The sequence below is a fragment of the Bos javanicus genome, chromosome 14 (genome assembly GCF_032452875.1).
Source record: "Bos javanicus breed banteng chromosome 14, ARS-OSU_banteng_1.0, whole genome shotgun sequence".
In the NCBI taxonomy this organism is placed as follows: Eukaryota; Metazoa; Chordata; class Mammalia; order Artiodactyla; family Bovidae; genus Bos; species Bos javanicus.
Window position 1 is genome coordinate 37,330,357 of NC_083881.1, and position 21,441 is coordinate 37,351,797.

At 39.5% G+C, this 21,441-nt stretch overlaps 1 protein-coding gene across 6 annotated transcripts in view; it reads right to left on the bottom strand.

Annotated features, from left to right (window-relative positions):
* The window catches only part of UBE2W (ubiquitin conjugating enzyme E2 W), a 119,490-nt gene that overhangs the window by 76,115 nt on the left and 21,934 nt on the right, over positions 1–21,441 (bottom strand). For 4 of the 6 annotated variants that reach the window (XM_061439017.1, XM_061439013.1, XM_061439014.1 and 1 more), the window contains exon 1: positions 14,937–15,053. In XM_061439017.1, the coding sequence (XP_061295001.1) occupies positions 14,937–15,038 (102 nt within the window). In that variant the 5' untranslated portion in view covers positions 15,039–15,053. Of the gene's footprint in view, positions 1–13,156; positions 14,730–14,936; positions 15,054–15,357; positions 15,471–21,441 lie in introns of those variants that run through there. The other 2 variants (XM_061439015.1, XM_061439016.1) reach the window with 2 other exon arrangements.

Below are 21,441 nucleotides of genomic sequence, written 5' to 3' on the forward strand. Positions count from 1 at the left end.
TTTTAAACTTAAAAAATCTGAAGTAAAGCTCTGTCACTAGGAAAACACCACCACTACCATACACAAAGAACAAAGGGCTTGATGTTCACCACCCAGTTCTACAAGTGTTAAGGTGTGCCCAGCAACAGTACAATCTGAGGGGAATTCAGAGTGAAAAACAGGATAAGGAACTCTGTTCCCTGGATAAAACAGGCCCTCAGGAAGAACTGCAATGATGCCAGATTCTTGCATCTTTCCATAAAGAGACAAGGACTAAAAGTCATCACTTGGTATATCTGTTCTTTGTGATTAGCAGTCATCTTTTACCAAGACATATGCCCGAATGCATGCATTAATATTTCCTAGCCAAAAATCATACATAACTTGGCTTCTCCCCCACCTCTTTGGAGCAGTTTCCTCAGAGCTGAGTGGCTATCTCCTGAGCTACTGTACTCAGTGAAACCCTGAATAATATTTAAACTCACACCTCTCAGGTTTTGTGTCTTCTTTAAGCCAACACTGTGTTTAAGTGTAATAAGGCTGATCAGAAGCCCAGCCTGAACTTCAGACATCAACAGATGTTCTGTTCTTTGCTACTTCTCAGAGAATGAGACTCCTTACACCAGAACTCCTCCACCCATACAACCTCATACTTTCTCCTCCCACAGGCAGAGACAGACAGATCCACACCTAGACACACCCTAGGAATACAACTGGAAAAGGAATACAATTCCAGAAATGAGAAGAAGTATCCTGAGACACAACATAGTTGGGCTTAGGGAGAGGGCAATCACATAATTTTAGTCTCCATGAAGCAAGACCTAAGATTACTGTTGTCAAAATAAATGTTGTAGATTGGAAGCTTAAGGGGAAAAACCTACCATGGTGGGGTGGGGGGTGAGGGTGGGGGGGAGAAGGGGATACAAATAAGACTTTCACTGAAACATTATCTTCAAAGTAAAGAGTTACAAACCAAACATTAACCTAGTTGAAACAATGCATTTAATTAACAGGAAATGAACATTAATTTAAAATACTATATACTTTTTCCTATTCTTTAGTTTAACTGATCCAGTGTTAGATGCTCAGTCATGACTGACTGTTTGCGACCCTATGGACTGTAGCCCACACCAGGCTCCTCTGCCCCTGGAATTCTCCAGGCAAGAATACTAGAGTCGGTTGCCGTTCCCTTCTCCAGGGGATCTTCCCAACCCAGGGATCGAACACAAATCTCCCCATTGGAGGCAGATACTTTACAGTCTGAGCTACCTGGGAAGCCCTAATTAGGCCAGGGCAGAAGCCAAAACAAAGGATAGGGCAAAAAGGCAACGTTTTGATATCACTTCTGACCTATTTTGAAAAAAGCATTTCTTTACTTTTACTTGAGTGCTTACTACTAGTAGCACACTGCCCTCAGTGACTTAAAAACCAATAAAGTGCCTTTATAAAAGTACAAGGCGGAAGTGAAAAACTCTATGAAAGAGGTAAAGAGTGCTATGAGGACATACGAGGTAAAAAAGTGCGTACAGCTGTGAGACTGAGACTAAGTTCGGTGGATTCATGATGCCAGGTACAAAGTTTTAAAGAACTAATGGAGATTTTGAGTAAAACGTGAATTCAAAACGACAGTAGAAACAGTATGTAACTTAGCTAGATAAGTCTAAAAAAAAACACACACACAAAAAACTCAGGAACAATGAGAAAACAAAATTGGGAACTGTGAAAGTTACCCAGAATGCAAAGCGGAAGCTCACTATAAAAAGAGACTAAGAGCTGCTAAGGATTCATAGCAAGTAAAAGCTACTGACAGAATCTACATGTTTACAGTAATACCCAGTTCAACCTAAAGACAGGAAAAAAAACAGACTCAGGCCCCAGAATCATAAAGAGCCTGATTCTCTGTGATTTTAAGACAAAAAGCTCTTGGCATAGGCCTAACATGGGAGCTGCATGATGTTATGCATTACTGGATAACAATAATGGCCAAAAGACTAAAAACAAGACTAATGTTCCAAGGGCTATTTACATTTTAATATAGGACCCCTAAGATTATTTAAAACAACAACAACAAAACAAACCCAAAACCCAACAACCTTAGATTGGTAACTATTCACATTCAACTCCCAAAATTCCTGATATAAAATGTGTTTGTCCAGATACACAACTGGCACAGAAGAATCACTCAGCTCACAGCTAAGCCTGGAGGGTCACCCAGCAGCCATATCTTCTTTTTTAAAAAACATGTATGTATGTATTTGGCTGCACTGGATCTCAGCTGCAGCATGCAGGGTGTTCAGTGGAGGCATGTGAACTCCTAGTTCTGGCCTGTGGCATCCAGGAGGCAAGTTCCCAGCAGCCACATTTCAAACGCATTTCCTTTACTAATCCTCCTCCAGAAAAACTCTTTCAGCAGATATTTTGTTTCTTTGTATAAAGTAGCCATAAGAACAAGAGATTTTTGCAAGGTAGTCAACATTTGCTCTGATATACAGAAAACCCATGTTTTCTGATAGAACCCTAATCAGCCAGGAACATAAAACAGTTTTAGTCTCAACTTTGGTTCTTAAAAAGATCTCTCCAGAGGCATCAACTTGGAAAGGTCTACCATCTCCTGAACGCTAAATCTGGCCCAAGGATAAGTATTATATCTTATACAATTTACATAATTTGCACAGCTAAAATTTCCCACTGTAGCTAGATAAGTTTTCAACTTAGGTAGCAGATAAGGCTTAACAAGGTGTTGAGAAAAATTTCAATATCCAGGATGAACACCAGACCAATTACTCTCTGGGGATAGTTGTTGTTAAAGCTCCCCAGGTGTCTTCAACATAATTCCAACAGTGAAAATCACTGACTTGCACTATGTGGGTAAATAAAAACAACAACACCAACAACAACTGAGGGACAGTATCTAAAGCAGAAAATGGAAAAAGGGAAACAAGGAATCTGACCAGAGTGACATTACATTCTACCAGTTTTAACATGGCTTCAACACATTTCAGATCAAAGGGGGACTGAAATTTAAATCAAAATATAGACATTTTACTTTTTTCATTATTCACAGTAGTAACATTCTATAAAGTCACAGCAAATACTTAATTAGCAAATAGTGAACCACTGTTCCCAGGGGAAAACAGGGTTAGGTTCCTGTAATCCTCTGCTCACATCCAACCAATTAATAATAACCTTAGTTTTTGTGTGCTCCTATTTAAAGAGTTCTTAATATATATTGCTGACTCAACACTGAACCCAAGGGCAATAGTACATGCCTAAATGAAGGTTATCTAATACACAGATTTTCTTAATAAGACACATCAGTCTTCTTGGAACTAGAAAGATTGAACAGCACTCCAGTATACTTGAGGGCCACTTTAAACAGTGAAATCACCAAAAGCACAAAAATGTGAAAAAAGTGGCAACAGATACAAGGAAGGATATTTGTTTATTATACAACAGCTGAAACAAGACAGTGTTGCTCTGTTTCACCTGAGCAGGGCACATGCACACCCAGCAACTCAAATCTTCCCACTCTGCACATGTGTGCAAATCACCATAAAAGCACCATGAGATTGATTTCAGGGTTACAAATAAATGTTATCAAGTAGGTGGATTCACAAGTACAGAATCCATGAATCATGTGGATAGACTGTAGAAATATCAAATCAAGGTAGCTCAAAAGACAGGAATTTATGAGGTTTCCACTAAGCAATATGAAGAGCAAAGATGGCACCAATATGCCCAGCTACATAATTTTCTCCACTACAATCTTTAAATTGGTTTTTTCTATCTAAGGGACATTTTTTCTGTAACATTTTTCCTCATATAAAATCCATATACTAAAAAAGAACTATATACTCAATTTGCTCAACGTATGCCTTCCATGAAGTACAAAAGTAAACATTTTACCAACAATCACTAATCACAAAATTCAGCAATGATTTAAAGGTATGATGGTTGGACTAGATGACCTCTAAAAATGTCCAGTGGCTCAATGCTTTTGCAAGTTTAAAAACCAAAGTTGATATATGTCTATTTTAATTACAGTAAAAGTCAACATATGACTATATTCTTAGTAATAGTTTATTAGGATTACAATCACATTTTTTAGTAGTAGGGCTACAATATAAATCTTATCTGAAAAACAGATAGTAGCTGCACTCACCAAAAGAAATAACTTGAATCCAGTTGAGTATTATCAAACCTGATGGATCCTCATCGTGGATCTATACAACTTTGAAAACAAAACAACCTGCCATATTAATGCTATAAAGCTAAATATGCCTCAAACTGTATACAAAAGTTAACTCAAAATAAATCAAGATGTAAACGTAAGAGCTAAAACCATAACACTCTCAGAAGAAAAGTATAATAAACTGCAAGTCTTCATGACCTTGAATTAAGTAATGATACAAAACAAAAATACAAATGAAAAAAGAAAAAAACTGGACTTCATCATAATTAAAAATATTTATGCTTCAAAGGATACCAGGAAGAATGTGCAAACGTAGCTTATAGAATAAAATATTTGCAAATCAAATGTCTAATAAGTTCAGAATATACAAAGAAAGAACTCTCACAAGTCAACAATAAAAAGATAATTTTTTAAATGGCAAAAGATTTGAATAGACATTTCTCCAAGAAATGTACCAATAAAAACAAGAAAAGATGTCCAATATTAGTCATTAAGGAAATGCAAAGAGAAACCAAAATGAGATACCACTTCACACCCACTAGGACAACTACAGTTAAAAAAATGGACAACAAATATTAGCCAGAATATGTACAAACTGGAAGCTCTGCACACTGCTCATGGGAATGTAAAACAATGCAGCAGACACAGAAAGGTCCAGCAGTTTCTTAGAACATTAAACGTAAGTTACCAAATGACTCAGCAATTCCACTCCTAGGTATACACCTAAGACAAATAAAACATGTCCACACAAAAACATGTTTATAAATACCCACAGCAGCATTATTCAAAAGGTAGAAATAATACAAATAGTCAATTAACTGACAGGAACAGGAAACAAACCAAATGTCAATTAACTGATGGATAAACAAGCTGTGGCATAACCATAAAATGGACTATTAGCCTAAAAATGAACCAAGTCCTGATATACAAGCTACAATATGGATGAACCTCAAAAACATTATGCTGAGTGGAAGAGGCCAGTCCCAAAGGCCATATATTGCCTGACTCCATTTATATGAAATGTCCCAAATAGGCAAATCTATAAGGATAGAAAACAAACTAGTGATTTCCAAGGGTGGGGACAGAGGAAGAAGGGGACCAGGTAACATGATACACTGGGAACAAAGTGACTGATAACGGCTAAGGGGTTTCTTTTAGGGGTGAGTTTATGAATATATTCTTTTCGTGACCATGGGTATGAATATGTTTTAAACGCCACTGACTTTTATACTTTAAAAAAAGGTTAAGTTTTATGATACATGAATTGTATTTCAATTAAAAAAGGGAAAAAACTGAACTTGCCATTTAAAATTGATATAGAAGGCTCAAAATTTTACTTGGCGAATTCTCAAATTTTGAAGAGGACTGGCAAAGAATACACGCTAATTAGAAATCATACTTCCTTTCTGCTCCCTGTGGTGTGTAAACACAAGGAGAGACTTCATATAAAGGAAATCTGCTTTTTTGGTAGACTTTGTTGGTAGGCAACAAAGAACCAGGAATCAAAAAATTTTTTAAGTGACTATCTGACAGAGGTAGTTTACACAAATAAAGAGGCCTACAGAATTATAAGATATAACTCACAAACAATTCCAAAGATCTATGGCATGAAGTGATTTGTAATTTTACCCCATATGATGGGTTTTTTTAAAAAAGGTTACACAGATTTTAAGTGGCAGAGCTAGAATTCAAACAAAGGTTATCTGAATTCAAACCTGTACTTATTCCACTGACAGTTACTGAAGGTCTACCACATGCCAGGCACTGGGGTATGTCCAGCAGAAACAGTGTATTAATTAACAATATGCCAGGCATATAAAGATCAAATTTAGCAGGTTAAGGGGCACTGCAAATGCCAGGGATGAGAGGACTATCTTGTACTGGGTGGTCAAGGACAGCTTCTCTTAGAAAACTACATTTGAAAAAAGATTTGAGACAAAAAAAGGAAGTGAGCCATCAGATAAGTGGAGAACAGCACTCCAAGTAGAGGAAATAACAGGAGCAAAGACAAAAGGGAGGTCCATATAGCTGCAGAGAAGTGAGGAGGGTAAGGTGGAGCGTGGTGAAAGAGATAATGTAAGGCCTTTCTAGATCACTAACAGGGATTTTAGCTTGTATTTTCAATAAAATAGGGAAACCACAGTATGGATGTGAGTGAAGTAACATTTGACTTTTGTTTTGAAAGAATCTAAATGATGAGTTGAGAAAAGACTGTAAAGGAACAAGTGCAGAAGCAGGGAAACCAGTTAGGAAGCTATTGATATAATGTAGATGACAGATGATGATGATTTACATCAGGTAATTATGCAGGTGGCTCCAGTAGCACAGAACCTGCCTGCCAATGCGGGAGACGTAAGAAACATGAGTTCAATCCCTGGGCTGGGAAGATCCCCTGGAGGAGGGCATGGCAACCCACTCCAGTGTTCATGCTTGGAGATCCCATGGACAGAGAAGCCTGGCAGGTTACAGTCCACAGGGTCTCAAAGAGTTGGACACAACAGAAGCGACTCAGCACGCACACACACAATGATGCACAAGAGTAGATGGCTGGATTCTTGTTTATTTTGAAGGTAGAGCTCAATAGAATCTGCTGATGGTTTGACTATGAAGTGGGATGAAACCAAGGTTTCTAATTGAACAACTGGAAGAATCAAGTTTTGCCAAGCACCACATGAGGAATACTATAGAAAGGTTTGGGAAGTTTACAAATGCTTACCTCTCTGCTCAACTACTTTTGTCTTAATCACTACACTACACACTGGTTTTTGTGCAACACAGCTGTTAAGCAGTGAAACAGAGCCTGAATCCAGGTCTTTCGATTCTAGATCCTGGGTGCTTTTTTCTAATGAAGTTTTTATAAAAGTAACTGAATGAGAATACAATTTTTCTCAGGAGAAAAATAACTCAAAGGCATGCACCATTTGCTGGTACTCCAAAAACAGCATTCACAAATAAAGGCCATCAAACAGAGACATTTTAAAAATACCCGACAAACATGAACAAGTATTACGCAGATAAAACAATGAAGCAGACAATGATATAAAAGATGCAATAAAATTCATCTAAGCAAAGGCTCAACCTAGATAAATACTATGTAGAAGTGTATTTTCAGAAAAAATGCCAGGGCTTCCCTGGTGGCTCAGTGGTAAAGAATCTACCTGCCAATGCAGGAAACACAGGTTCGATCCTTTAGCAAGATCCCACATGCCACACATGCTGCGGAGCAACTAAGCCTCTGCCACAACTAACAAGCCTGTGACCTAGAGCCGGGAAACTGCAACTACTGAAGCCCACAGTCCTTAGAGCCCCTGCTCAGCAATACGAGAAGCCACTGCAAGAGAAGCCTGCGCTCTGCAACTAGAGGAGCCCCCATTCTCTGAAACTAGAGAAAAGCCCACATAGCGAGGGAGACCCAGCACAGCCAAAAGTAAAATTAGTTCTCATCATAAGAAAAAATATTTTTAAAAAATAAAAGTGCCAGATCATCCTTCTAAAAACTCTCCTTAAGAATAAAGAGTATCTTTGAACACTAAAGGTTTGCCATTATAGTTTTATTCAACAATCAAGTATATGCATACAGAACCTTTGTAAAAATTTTGATACATAAAGTAACTTTATATTTTAAAATATAAGGAACACTTCCCTCTCATTTTCTTAGCTATAGAAGCAATAAAGTATTTTAGTGAATGGTAAATTATTGATTAAAGAGTTAAATAAGTATCTCCATGATTTCTCTACAAGATCAAACTTGTTAGTATGTTCATCTTAACAGCATCAGCTTCACTACTCAGTTGCTATACAATTTTGGGTAAGTCACTTCTCAAATAAGTGCTGCTGCTCCTCCTGCTATGTTGCTTCAGTCGTGTCCGACTCTGTGCGACCCCATGGACTGCAGTCCATCAGGCTCCCCTGTCCCTGGGACTCTCCAGGCAAGAACACTGGAGTGGGTTGCCATTTCCTTCTCCAACGCATGAAAGTGAAAAGTGAAAGTGAAGTTGCTCAGTCCAGTCCGACCTAGGGACCCCATGGACTGCAGCCTACCAGGCTCCTCCGTCCATGGGGTTTTCCAGGCAAGAGTACTGGAGTGGGGTGCCATTGCCTTCTCCACTCAAATAAGTGATTATTTATCAAAAATCACTCTATTTATTAGACTGAAATGGGATTTGACTTCCCATTTTACAAGGCTGGAGTAAGGATCCAGAGAGAATGTAAATACTTTGAAAAACACCAAAGTTATGGCACACATAAATCAAGAAAATCAGCCAACTTTGAGGGGAATATACATGTAATATAAAAATGAATTTTAAAGTATTTCTTTATAGGTACTCGACCTTTCTATTAAGAGAACTGTTTATTAGATTTCTCTAAAATAGAATTAACGCAGAATCTGCTGTGTCACGTGATGGACAAGCACGCACTGTAATCACTATGTGCACATTTAAGGGACAATGAGAGAGGATTTTTTTTTTTGGTTCTTATCGAATCTATGGCCAAGGAAGTGGAAGAGACCTAAAAAGTTAAAATAAGAGATCCAAACTAACACTTTTAGGACAAAAAATAGAAGGCATCTTGTAAAGCAACAACTGATTAATAACAAAAGGAAAAATACCACAATGACTGCTGTGAGAATTAAGAAAAGATAATGACCCCAGCTTTATGCTTTTATTCGGTGAAGTCTACTATCTACTTAAGTTTATCACTGACACAGAACATCTTCAATTCTACTCTTTGCTGTTTCCCTTTTCCTTCAGCACTTGCTCCAACAGCTCTGTGCTGGCCCCATTCCCGGCCAATATCTAGCCAACCTTCTCAGGTACTATAATTCTAGGTATACTCCACAAGCCTCCAGTGCTTAGTAAGCCTCAGGATCCGTGATGACAGTCAGTTTTCTCACTTTTGATTAAGCTGTAACCCTTCATGATGATATCAACAAATAGTCATATGGAATCTAATTGTCAAGTAATATGACTATAATAATAATGTCAGAAAGAACTCATACTCTTATCTCTCAATCACTTCCCTGGGGTTTTCCTGGTGGCTCAGATGGTAAAGAATCTGACTATAACGCAGGAGGACCCAGGTTTGATCCCTGGGTCAGGAAGTTCCCCTGGAGAAGGAAATGGCAACCCACTTCAGTATTCTTCCCTGGAGAATTCCATGGACAGAGGAGCCTGGTGAGCTACAGTCCATGGGATCACAAAGAGTGACTGAGTGACTAACACTTTCACTTTCAAGAACCCACACTCTCTCCCTCAATCTCTAGAACCAACAATTTGAGTAAACAACAATGCAGAGTCGTGAATAACCCGAAGTAATTTATTGTTTCTAAGTCATCTAAAAATAAGCACATATTCAAAATCAATTTCCCTCCATCTAGCCAAATCAAGAGTCAGTATAAGACCCAATTAACAAAGAGGAAGAAAATGAAGAAAATCCACAGAGTAATTCAACTGATCATTTCTCTCAATTATATCACTGCTAAAGTATCAACTACTATACACTGACGTTCTAAGATCTTTAGACATAAAACAAAGGTAGCTTATTATCTAAAATTAATAAATCTAGGTGGTCAAATTAGAAAAGTATACCAGGTGTACTAAAAAACTTCCAACATAAAGAAGTCTGAATGAAACAGCTAAAATCTAAAATCAGAAAATATATCCAGGAGGCAAAATTAATTAATCATTTCATAATATGAAATGAGCCCATGGGAAAGAAAAAAAAAGATTAAGAACAAAATAAAAAAAGAAACATACACAAAAAATACAACTTTATGGTTTAGCTGAAAACAGAATGCCCTAATATTGCTCCACTTTTAAGAAATGTTTTGAATCACATAAAAAATTCACTCTAATAATACTCTAAGAAAGTCTGTACCAAATAATCTAAGTCCCTAAAATGCTAAATCTAAACAACTGGTATGACCAACTTTCCACTTAATAGTTTAAGATTTCTAGAATCATCAGAATTAATGTAAATCTACTTATTCAACTCCTGTTAAGTTTAAGTACCATCATGAGCCCACCATTCTCTAAGAATGGTTTCTTAAAACAAAATCTAACCATATCTTACTTGGTGATTTGTGTCTGTTCTAGGAAGAAACAGTAGGGAAAAGATGAAAGAAAAAAAAGCAAAAATAGGAAAAAAAACATCTCAAAGGGCTCAGAGAAATCTGAAAACCACAATCCTGAATCGTATGTTGAAGAACAATGGTTTCTTAAAACAGAATCTAACCATATCTTACTTGGTGATTTGTGTCTGTTCTAGGAAGAAACAGTAGGGAAAAAATCAAAGAAAAAAAAAAAAGCAAAACTAGGAAAAAAAAATCTCAAAGGGCTCACAGAAATCTGAAAACCATAATCTCGAATCGTATGTTGAACAACTCTAGCAAATGGAGCAGAAGTTTACCCAGCATTATGGGTGTACCAGAACACTGATCCTCATTCCCAATGTTTTGTTGTGAGCTGCCCAGCCAGGTGCTTCTAGCCTCCAACAATCTCATCCACCCTGGTGTGCAATTCAAAAATTATTTTCTATGTGTGCTACAATGTAAAAAAAGGTTGTAAGGCACCCATAGAGTATACTACAGTAGTTACAATGTCAGCTTTAAGATACATACTCTCCAAAAAGAATCTGAAAAACAACAGATATAACTGTATATCTTATGCTGTTGTTGTTGTTTAGTCACTATGTGCAGGTGTGCTCTGCTGCTGCTAAGTCACTTCAGTCATGTCCGACTCTGTGCGACCCCATGGACGGCAGCCCATGAGGCTGCCCCATCCCTGGGATTCTCCAGGCAAGAACACTGGAGTGGGTTGCCATTTCTTTCTCCAATGCATGAAAGTGAAAAGTGAAAGTGAAATCGCTCAGTCGTGTCCGACTCTTAGCGACCCCATGGACTGCGGCCCACCAGGCTCCTCCATCCATGGGATTTTCCAGGCAAGAGTGCTGGAGTGGGGTGCCATTATGTCCAACTCTTTGCGACCCCATGGACTGTAGTCTGCCAGGCTCCTCTGTTCACAGGATTCTCCAGGGAAGAATACTGAAGTGGATTGCTATTTCCTTCTCCAGGGTACCGTCCGGACCCAGGGATCAAACCTGTGTCTCCTGCACTGGCAGATGGATTCTTTACCACTGAGCCACGTGGGGAGCCCTTTCTATCTATCTACATATAGATATGTATAACTAAATCACTATGCTACACACCTGAAATTAACATGACGTTGTAAGTCAACTATATTTCAATAAAAATTTTTTTAAAAAGACAAAACAACAACATACTCTCCAAAAAAGAAATTGAAAGTCCACCCTTACTTGCTATCCTGATGATCCTTACAGCTAAATTATTTCATCTTTATCAATACAGGTAGTAAGTCTTATATACATTTGCATAATATGCATACTTTTAAAACACAGTTCCTCTTACAGGTTAAGTAACCTCTTCATCAGCAGTCATACCCTGGTGTGGGTAAGATGAAGAAACCTACTGAAAACGTTTTAGGTAAGGACATGGTTAAAGAAGCATTCATGTATAGCTTACTTTTTCCTAAGAACTCTAACTAAAATTCAAAAAACATTTAGTAGCCTCCTTCCACAAGTTTTCTCTATAGCACCATAGCCGTCTAACATAATAGCAATTAACTTAAATATTTTCTTCTTACCCATCACCCATAACCAGACTATTACATCCACAAAGGCAGAAACCTCATCTGCTTTTGTTCATCGCTGTATCCTCAGCACCTAGATGAATACCTGATATTGAGGGCCCTCAAAAAATAACTCATGCGTAAATGAACAAATATAACCTAGTTGTTGTTTGATGTATAATTTATTTGTCTTGAAGAGTTAAACTTTGTTATTAAGATGGTCAGGAAAAAATTTTGTGCAAAGACAAAGAATAACCACACAGAGAAGTGCTGTGTTTCAAAAAGCCTGGTTAATCTATACTAAATATTTTTCAAATACTATCAGGAGAGGACATAAAAGAAGAGAGAACCCTTGCACACTGTTTGTGGGAATGTAAATTGGTACAGCCATTATCATAAACAGTAGGAAAGGTCCCCAAAAAGATGGAAATTAGAAGTACTATATGATCCACTACTGGGTATGTATAAGAAAACGAAAACACTAATTTGAAAAGATACATGCAGCCAAATATTCACAGCAGCACTATTTATAGTTGTCAGGATAGGGAAGCTACTTAAGTGTCCATCAACCAATGAAGAGATAAATAAGATGCTGATGCATGCATGTGCACACGTGCACGCACACACATGATGGAGTATTACTCAGCCATAAAAAAAGACTGAACCATCTGCAACAACATGGATGCATGTGGAGGGTATAATGCTCAGTGAAATAAATCAGAGAAATAGAATATTCTCTACAGAATATTCTAAACTGTAGAATATCATTTACATATCAAATCTAAAAAGTAAAACTAGTGAATATAACAAAAAAGAAACAGACTCACAGATATGATTAGTGGTTACCACTGGAAAGGGAAAGTGACAGGAGCGACATTGGGAAACAAGGTTAACAGGTACAAGCTAAAGTACAAACTACTATGTATAAAATAAATAAGCTACAAGGATATATTGTACAGAACAGGGAATATAGCAAATATTTACTAATAACTATAAATGGAGAATAATCTTTAAAGTTGTGAATCATTATGTTGAACACCTGAAACAAAATATTGTAAATCAACTATGCTTCAATAAAAAACTTAAAAAATAAAGATACTACCAGAGAATCTGTATCAGGTACTTCTAAAATACAAATAAAAGGAAGAATTTAGTTTTAATTAAAAGGGAAAATATCAGTTTTCCATTCCTCTAATCAGAAGACATAAAGGAATAAAGGGTGAAAAGACAGAGGTACTTGGGACACAGAAAAATGCAGTATTACACTGCCAAGTATTGTGTCTATTGCTTAAGTCGCCATGTAAAATTCCAGACTATCAACATTAAGTTTTGTACTCACTCAGTTTTGAAATCTGCTTTTTTCCAGACACTAAAGGTCTAATTTTAATCAGCAAATCAGTTATCCCTATACTCCTCTGCCAAATATCATCACTAGTACTGTGGATTTTAATCCTTTTATTCTTAAAGAGAATGGTTTTAATCTTAACACAAATAATCTTAAATTGGTCACATAGCCGATCTACTGTTCAACTCGTGTTCTACAGTTCCTTTTTTGGCCTCAAATGACGAAACCTCTCTAACGTCTCTGGGGAGATTACGGTAAAGTATAATGTTTCCTGAAATTGTTTTTGTTTTTTCTCTGGACTGTTTCATGACATCTCTTCAACTAGGAATGTTATATACAATTGCTTTGGTTTTTTTTTTTCTATTCTGCAGTAAAGTCCAGAGGGAGAAGCAAAGGTAAAAAGAGTCTTGTACGGAGAACAGGCAGAAAGGGGACAGATAACACAAAAGCACAGAAGTAAATGCGAAGCAAATACGTGCACAAAAGAGGAAGAAGATTCAGAAAAGAGCTAAAAGAAAAGCACTGTTCTCGCCTAAAAAGAGAAAAAATCGGCATGGGGATAAGGAAACTTGCTTATTCTTCTAGAAACAAAAGCATATAAAATCCTTCTAAGAAAAACGTGGTCTCTTTAAGATGCTGTTAAAACTAAAAAGCGCTCAGCTGACACTTCAAAGGGGAGTTCTGCCTTCTCTATGTTCTGACAGAGCTAGTCTTCATCTATAAATTAAATGCAAGCTATAGATAATGCAGAGTTAATCTCTACAAAACTGCAATTGTGGATGCCATCTTTGTCTGTTAAAACACACACACACACACACACAACTCTTTGGATTTGGAAAAAGAAAAAAGAGTCTATTAAGTTGGAAAACCAGAAAACCACGCGTTGCCCAGTCAGGTAGCTATAACATGGGTTAACAAACGCCTCTTACCAAACTAAGGTGCCACTAAGGTCTGGGGAAGAAGGGCAAAGGGCTGTAGCCTAACCGCGACCGCAAGGGTGGGGCACTGTAGGAAATAAAAAGATTGGAGGGTGAGCTATCCCGGGAGGTATAGGGGGCTGGTGATCCGTCCTTCGGGGAGATAGCCAGTTAGACGGCAAATGATTCTGAGGGGTTCAGGGCAGCTTCAGCGAGTGAGAAAATGAGCTGCGGGACCTCTGTGGGTTGAGAGTGAGAAGGCTGATAGAGGAAGGTACCCCTGGGGCATAGGACTAAGAGTCAAAAGGAGAGTCGAGGGACTGAACAGCCAAGGAGGCCGGGCGTGGGAGGCCTGAGTCGAGGCCGCGAAACGCCCTTGCGAACAGCCGCCTTCTCCCGGAACGCCTTTTCGGCTCCCCACACTCAGCCCCTCTCGGGGCTGCCCCTGCCCCGGCGACAACGGCGAGAGCAGCTGTTTCCGCCCAGCCGGGGACCGCGGTGGAAAAGGCATCCCTGGGCCCGGAGGCAGGCAGGCGACAGTCGTCCGTGTGAGCCGGAGGTGATTCGAGACCAACGCCGCGGAGCCAACATCAAACTTCGCCCCTTCCTCCCCTTTAGCCTTCTTTATCCCCCAACTTCCCGGCCGGCTGGTGTCCGCTTCGACCGACCGAGACCACCCCCCCCCTTCTCGCCGCCTCTCACCCCTCCCCAACGCCCTAAAGGTGGGAAGGACCGGTCTCCGGGGCCGCTCTGGAGCCCGCCCGGGTGCCCCACAGACCCAGACACACCCCCGGAGGAAAGGCTCTCATCCTCCCCGCGGCAACGGAGCCCGCCCAGATGCTGCAAACTCCTCTTACCTGCATTGACGCCATGATGGTACCATCCCCCCAAGGCCGGCGAGGCCAGAGACGCAGGGGGCGGAGCTGCCGTGCTCGCGTCACGCCGCGGGGCCCCAGCATCCCGGGCGCGGGGGGCGGGGCCTCCGATGGGAAGGGATTAGCGCCAGGGGATTGGCTGGCGGGCTAGGCGCCCGGGCGGGGGAGGGGCAAGCGAGGGCACAGTGAATGGCGCTGTCCCTACCTTCGGTCGCATAGAGCTCTCCGGCCTCCACCAGACCCCACTGTCTACCTTGATCACTTAGGAAACGCTGCTCGGGTTCTGACCCGAACCACGGTTGTTATTTTTTTCTGTCTATACCCCGAGATCCTGATGATATCCAGGCCCGTGAGGTTTTTGTTTGTTTTCCCAACCACAGGTGTTAAGATTTACAGATTTTACCTTTCGTATTCTCTTTCCACACCACCATGCCCACTTTCACAGCTTTGGGCAAGATGAAACTTCCTGCTGGGCTGTTTTCTGCTCTTTACGGACCCGGAAGGCTTCTCATATTCCTAATTTGGGAAAGAGAGAGACACAGATTTCCTTCTACAATGGGATAAGAATTGGGGACAGAACAGCACTTGGATATTTTAAATGAAAGGGTAGATCTGTAGAGCCGAAACTTGCCTGAGGGGAGAGAGAACATTTTGAAGTTTTTCTTTCGTGTACAGTTTCTCCCCATAACCCTAGACCCTCAGTTTGAAACTTCCCGTGTGTCAGTAGTAGTTGTTGTAATGGCATTGACATTTGGCTATAGCGATTTGACCCTAGACGTGAAATTGTTTTTAATGTATCAGTGTCATGTTACAATATACACTTGTATACACTTGTATCACTTCTAGACTCCTCTGAAGCCTGTTTCATGGTGGGCAATTTTGTGGTCATTTGACGCAGGAATGTATTTGAGTAGGGAGAGCTGAATACACAGAATTTGTTCTGGAAATGCACTAGTTCTCCCAGCGTTTATAAGAAGCCACGCATTTAAACGCTGTTCCAGAACTGAAGATGTTGTTGATTTATAACAGGAAAATGGAAGCCAAAGGTTTGCACTTCCTGGTTTTTTTTTTTTTTCCATGTTGGTGGCTGATACATTGAGTAGAAAGCTTTTACTTTACCAGAATGAAACCTTAAAATCTATCATTAACTTGAAGTTCTTTTTAGAAATGTATATAAGATTTAAATATAAGGGCAACATAGGATACTATCCTTCCCACTCTATATCACAATGTTCTCTGTGAAATTCTCTAACGTAAAATGTGTTCAAAAGGGGGAAAGATCCTTAAAATACACTAATTATTCTATGGTATAATGTTAAACACTCTATTCTTCATCACTGAAGAGGAATTTATATTGATATACCTTTTTTCTCTCAAACTTCCACCTGATTCCTAGAAATGGACCGGTTTTCCCTTTGTTGTACAAAATGACTATGCCCTTGAGGAATGTTTGGAGGCTCTCGGCAACCAAGGATGACCGAGGAACATATTAGATGTCAGCCCTGTTGTGTTGCCTACATTTCAGCTGAGTAAATCTCATATCATGAGAGCTTTTCCAGATATATTTTCTTCTGGAGATCTTTATCCCTATGATCTCAGAAGATCAAAGGTAACCACCTGCAGTTCACTTTAAAAGCTGATTCTTCTTAAGGTGTGAGTGACTTTAAATAACCCCACAAACAAAGCATTATGACATCATCAGAATCAACACCTTGCCATGACAAATACTAATAAGGAAGAAAAGGGACTACAGGAGTCTTAACACTCCTCACAATAAAATCAACATCTGGCCCCTTGGGGGTTATATGTGTTAAGATTGTCACAGGAGAGAAAAGTCAGTACCAGTCATATCTTTCTAGAAAATATTAAATAGGACATAATTACCTCACTATCTTCTTTATTCTTTCATTGGTACATAAAAGATCCTGATGTACTCAGGAGCTAAAGCAGTGACTATCAGATGGAGTGGGAACATATCATTATCTCCAGGAAACATGAAATGTTTATATCTAAAATGATTATACAACATTTGAGGACCAGACTCACATCTCATTTCTTCAGTTTTTGTTCTGTTTTGTTTGTTTTTTTCACACATTTCATTTCTTTACAGAGTGGGGCTTGCTGTCAGATAGGCAAAAGATAAAATGCCTGACAATTCCAAAAGTAGGAAAGGAAATGGAGCTCTTATAAACTCTAAACAAGTAAGATTGGTACAGTCTCTTCAGAAAATAGTTCAGCAACAATAAAGCTTCCCTCACCCTTAAAGTATCTTTTTAATAGCATCATTTGCAGTAAGAGAGACATGAGACATATTAAACAAATGCAGTATGTTAATCTTGTTTGGATCCTGATTCAAACAAACCCCTGTATAAAAGGTATTTGGGGGACAACTGGAGAAATTTAAACATAAAATAGGTATTATATAATAGTAAGGAATAATTATGTGTTAGATTTGATAATGATGTTCATTTTTAAATTTCCACAGCAATTAGAAATGACCGTCAGGGAAGTTCCCTGGTTGTCTAGTGGTTAAGAATCTGCCTTCCAATGCAGGTGATGCGGTTTGATCCCTGGCTAGGGAACTAAGATCCCATGTGTTGAGGGGTAACTATTGAGCCCAAGTACCACAGAGAGAAGCCAGCACATTGCAACTAAGACTGGTCACAGCCAAATAAATAATAAATAAAATTTTTTTAAAACTTATCAAACTGTGTATTGAAGACCTGTACATTAAAAAAAGAAAGAAAGAAATGATCATCAGGTTCAAAGAGCTCATTCTCCTTCATCTCACAAACTACCCCAACTTCCACTTTTCTGTAAGAAAAAAACCAGAAGGGACACAAGCTGTATATGTGCCTGAGGTCTTCCCTGCCAAGGAAAAGAAACAGTCTATAACACAGAAGACTAAAAGCAACTAGACTTTCTTGCAGAAAAGGGAAAGAAATATGGGAAAACAAATTGATGAATTAGTTGAAGGATCCAGAGAGGGATCAGTGGGCAAATCCTGCAATATTGATAATGTCACATGATTTATGAATGTTTGAATTCTAGAGATTCAGTAGATTGGTGAGTTAGGAGCAGTCCTGTGAGAATATGCTTGTTGGGGCGTAAAGAGGCAGAGTCGACTTGTCCTTACTTGAGTCTGTGTCTCTCCAGAGTAGTTTATTCTTAGTCTCCCACTGGGTGATCTCACCAGAGAAACAGAGGCAGTTCAACAACCAGCAGCTTGTTTATTGGTTGTTGGGAAAGGCACCAAGCCAGGAATCCAAGGCTTGTATTCTTGTCCGAGCTTTGTCATTGGCAAGCTTGGTCAAGGTTTTTAACCCCCCTGGGTTTATTTCCTTATCAATAAAACGAGCAAGTCAGACTGTATAATCTTCATGATTTCTTTCCAGATTTCAAATTCCATGCACCTATCAGAGGAAATCTAAATTTTCAATGATTTGTCTAAGATACTGTTTAAAGTCTAAGATGAAATGCAATGGAAATGACATACTATCTTGAGTTTAAAAAAATTACTTTTATAAATTGTAAAATGAAGAAGGAACTTGGCTTCATTGTAATTTATGTAGAAATACTGGGGTGCTTTAGTTAACAATTTTAAAATGTTAGTAGTGAAAGTCCGTCAGTCGTGTCCAACTTTTTGCAACCCTGTGGACTGTAGTCTACCAGGCAACTCTGTCCACGGAATGCTCCAGGCAAGAATATAGGAGTGGGTTACCATTCCCTTCTGCAGGGTATCTTCCTGACCCAGGGATCAAACCCTGGTCTCCTGCATTGCAGGCAGATTCCTTACCATCTGAGCTACCAAGGAAGAATTGAGCTCTAGATTTTTAAAATGCTAATATAATGCAATTGAGCTATAAAAGGGATTTCAAAAAGTATCAAAAACTCCAAATCCACAATTTAGAGTGATAGAGTAAAAAGCATATTTGGGGCTTCCCTGTCCAGTGGTTAAGACTCTGGGCTCCCAATGTAGGGGACTCAGGTTCGATCCCTGGTTGGGGAACTAAGATCCCACATCCTGCACAGTGCAGCCAAAAAAGAAAAGCATATCTAAAAAAGTGTATTTTTTTTATAATTCTAAACTAGTCATTTCATGTGGATCTCCTAAGAAGAGACAAAGAAAATTAACAAAATAACAGATGGTTTGTATGTGTGACCTATTCTACATGTCAGAAACAATTGATTTATATAATGCCTGGTTTGTAAATAAGAGTGACTCTCAGGAAAACTTTGTTTTCACTTTCTCCCCTTCCCCCAAGCCTTTCTGTCAAGAATTCTTTTTCCCAGATGTGTAGACCTCGAGCACCTTTCTTCCTTGCTTCTCCCCTAGACCTCTTAGAAAGTTATCCTTTTGAGGGGGACAGGGGGCCCTTTAAAAACCAAGTGAAGGGCTTCCCTGGCAGCTCAGTGATAAAGAATCCACCTGTTAATGCAGGAGACATGGGTTCCATCCCTGGTCCAGGAAGATCCATTTGCTTCAGAGCAACTAAGCCCATGCACTGAAACTACTAAGCCTGTGCTCTTGAGTCCAAGAACCTCAGCTACTGAGCCCTCGAGCCACAACTCCCGAAGCCCGCACACCCTAGAGCCCATGCTCCACAAGAGAAGCCACTGCAATGAGAAGCCCTCACACTACAACTTGAGAGTAGCCCACGCTTGCTGTGACTAGGGAAAAGCCCGCTCAGCAACGAGGACCCAGCACAGCTAAAAATAAATAAATAACCGAATGAAAACTATGGACCCACTTGACAGGAAAATATTCATACTCATAAAATTTGTAGTTTAGGGGTTACCTGACCCCCCCCAGAAATACATCCATTGGCAGAGGTGTGTCAACCTCAAGGTAAGAACGCCTTTACTGAAGAGGCAATGATGGATACCCTTTGCCCTTTGCAAAACTTGTCTGCCTTTCATGTACACATAATGTCACAGAGCACTTGTTTGCTTTCCATTCACTGGTTTATTTTCTAGTCTTTCTCAAAAGCAGATTGCTGTGTGCAGAGCTCTGGATCAGGAACCAGAAAAGATTGACCACTTGCCCTGATCCTTCTCAGAGGGGATAACTCAACTTATTTAACAACAGATGCGGCACAGGTACCAACCACGCATAACAGAAACTGCTCAGTGCTGAAGCTAGGGTGTGGATGCTCCCTGCCCTGGGGGCCAGGTATCTGTAATTGGATCATAGTGAGGTGTGGGGGGATTCCAAGACCACAGAAGGAGGTTCTTTTGGGGGTCTGAGGGCAGTGGCTATTAACTAACTGCTATAGATATATTTCATGGGCTTCCCTGATGGCTAAGTGGAGACGAATCCATCTGCCAATGCAGGTGCCACAGGAGACTCGGGTTCAACCCCTGGGTGGGAAGATCCCCTGAAGAAAGACATGTCAACCCATTCCAGTATTCTTGCCTGAAGAATCCCATGAAGAAAGGAGCCTGGTGGGTTACAGTCCATGGGGTTACAAAGTCAGACACAACTTGGTGATTAAATAACAACATGAAAGTATTTCAGTGTTTTCTTTTGGCGGTGACAGAAATGTTCTAAAACTGCATTATGGTGATAGTTGCTCAATTGTATAAATTTACTGGAAACTATTGAATAATTATTCTGGGTGACCTTTATGATATGTGAATTATACCCTACTAAAAACTGCTTAAAAACAGAAAGGAACATTTCAATATTTTAACACAGCCATAACAGTAAGTCCTGGCTGGCCTTCAGACTGGCTCTCCCATTAATGGTATGAGACCAAAGGCTGGTCAGGTGTCTCCCTGGGTCTACATTTTTTTCATCTGTAAAATGGTTTCTGTAAAGATTTCCAGATAATCCCTTTCCTTGCCAAAACAAACAAACAAAAAAACCCATTATTGTGTCATATTTCTTTATATATATATATATTTTTTTTAATTTGCTTCCTTGCTTTTCTTTTTTTAAAACATATTTTTTTATTGAAGGATAATTGCTTTACAGAGTTTTGTTGTTTTTTGTCAAACCTCAACCTGAATCAGCCATGCTGCTGCTGCTAAGTCGCTTCAGTTGTGTCCGACCCCAATAGACGGCAGCCCACCAGGCTCCCCCGTCCCTGGGATTCTCCAGGCAAGGACACTGGAGTGGGTTGCCATTTCCTTCTCCAATGCATGAAAGTGAAAAGTGAAAGCCATAGGTATACATATATCCCCTCCCCCTTGAACTTCCCTCCCATCTCACCCCTCTATGTTGATACAGAGCCCTGTTTGAGTTTCTTAGCCATACAGCAAATTCCTGTTGGCTATCTATTTTACATATGGTAATAATGTAAGTTTCCATGTTACTCTTTCCATACGTCTCACCCTCTCCTCCCCTATCTCCATGTCCATAAGTCTGTTCCCTATGTCTGTTTCTCCATTGCTGCTCTGTAAGTAAATTCTTCAGTACCATTTTTTTCTAGATTCCCTATATATGCATTAGACTATGGTATTTATCTTTCTCTTTCTGACTTAC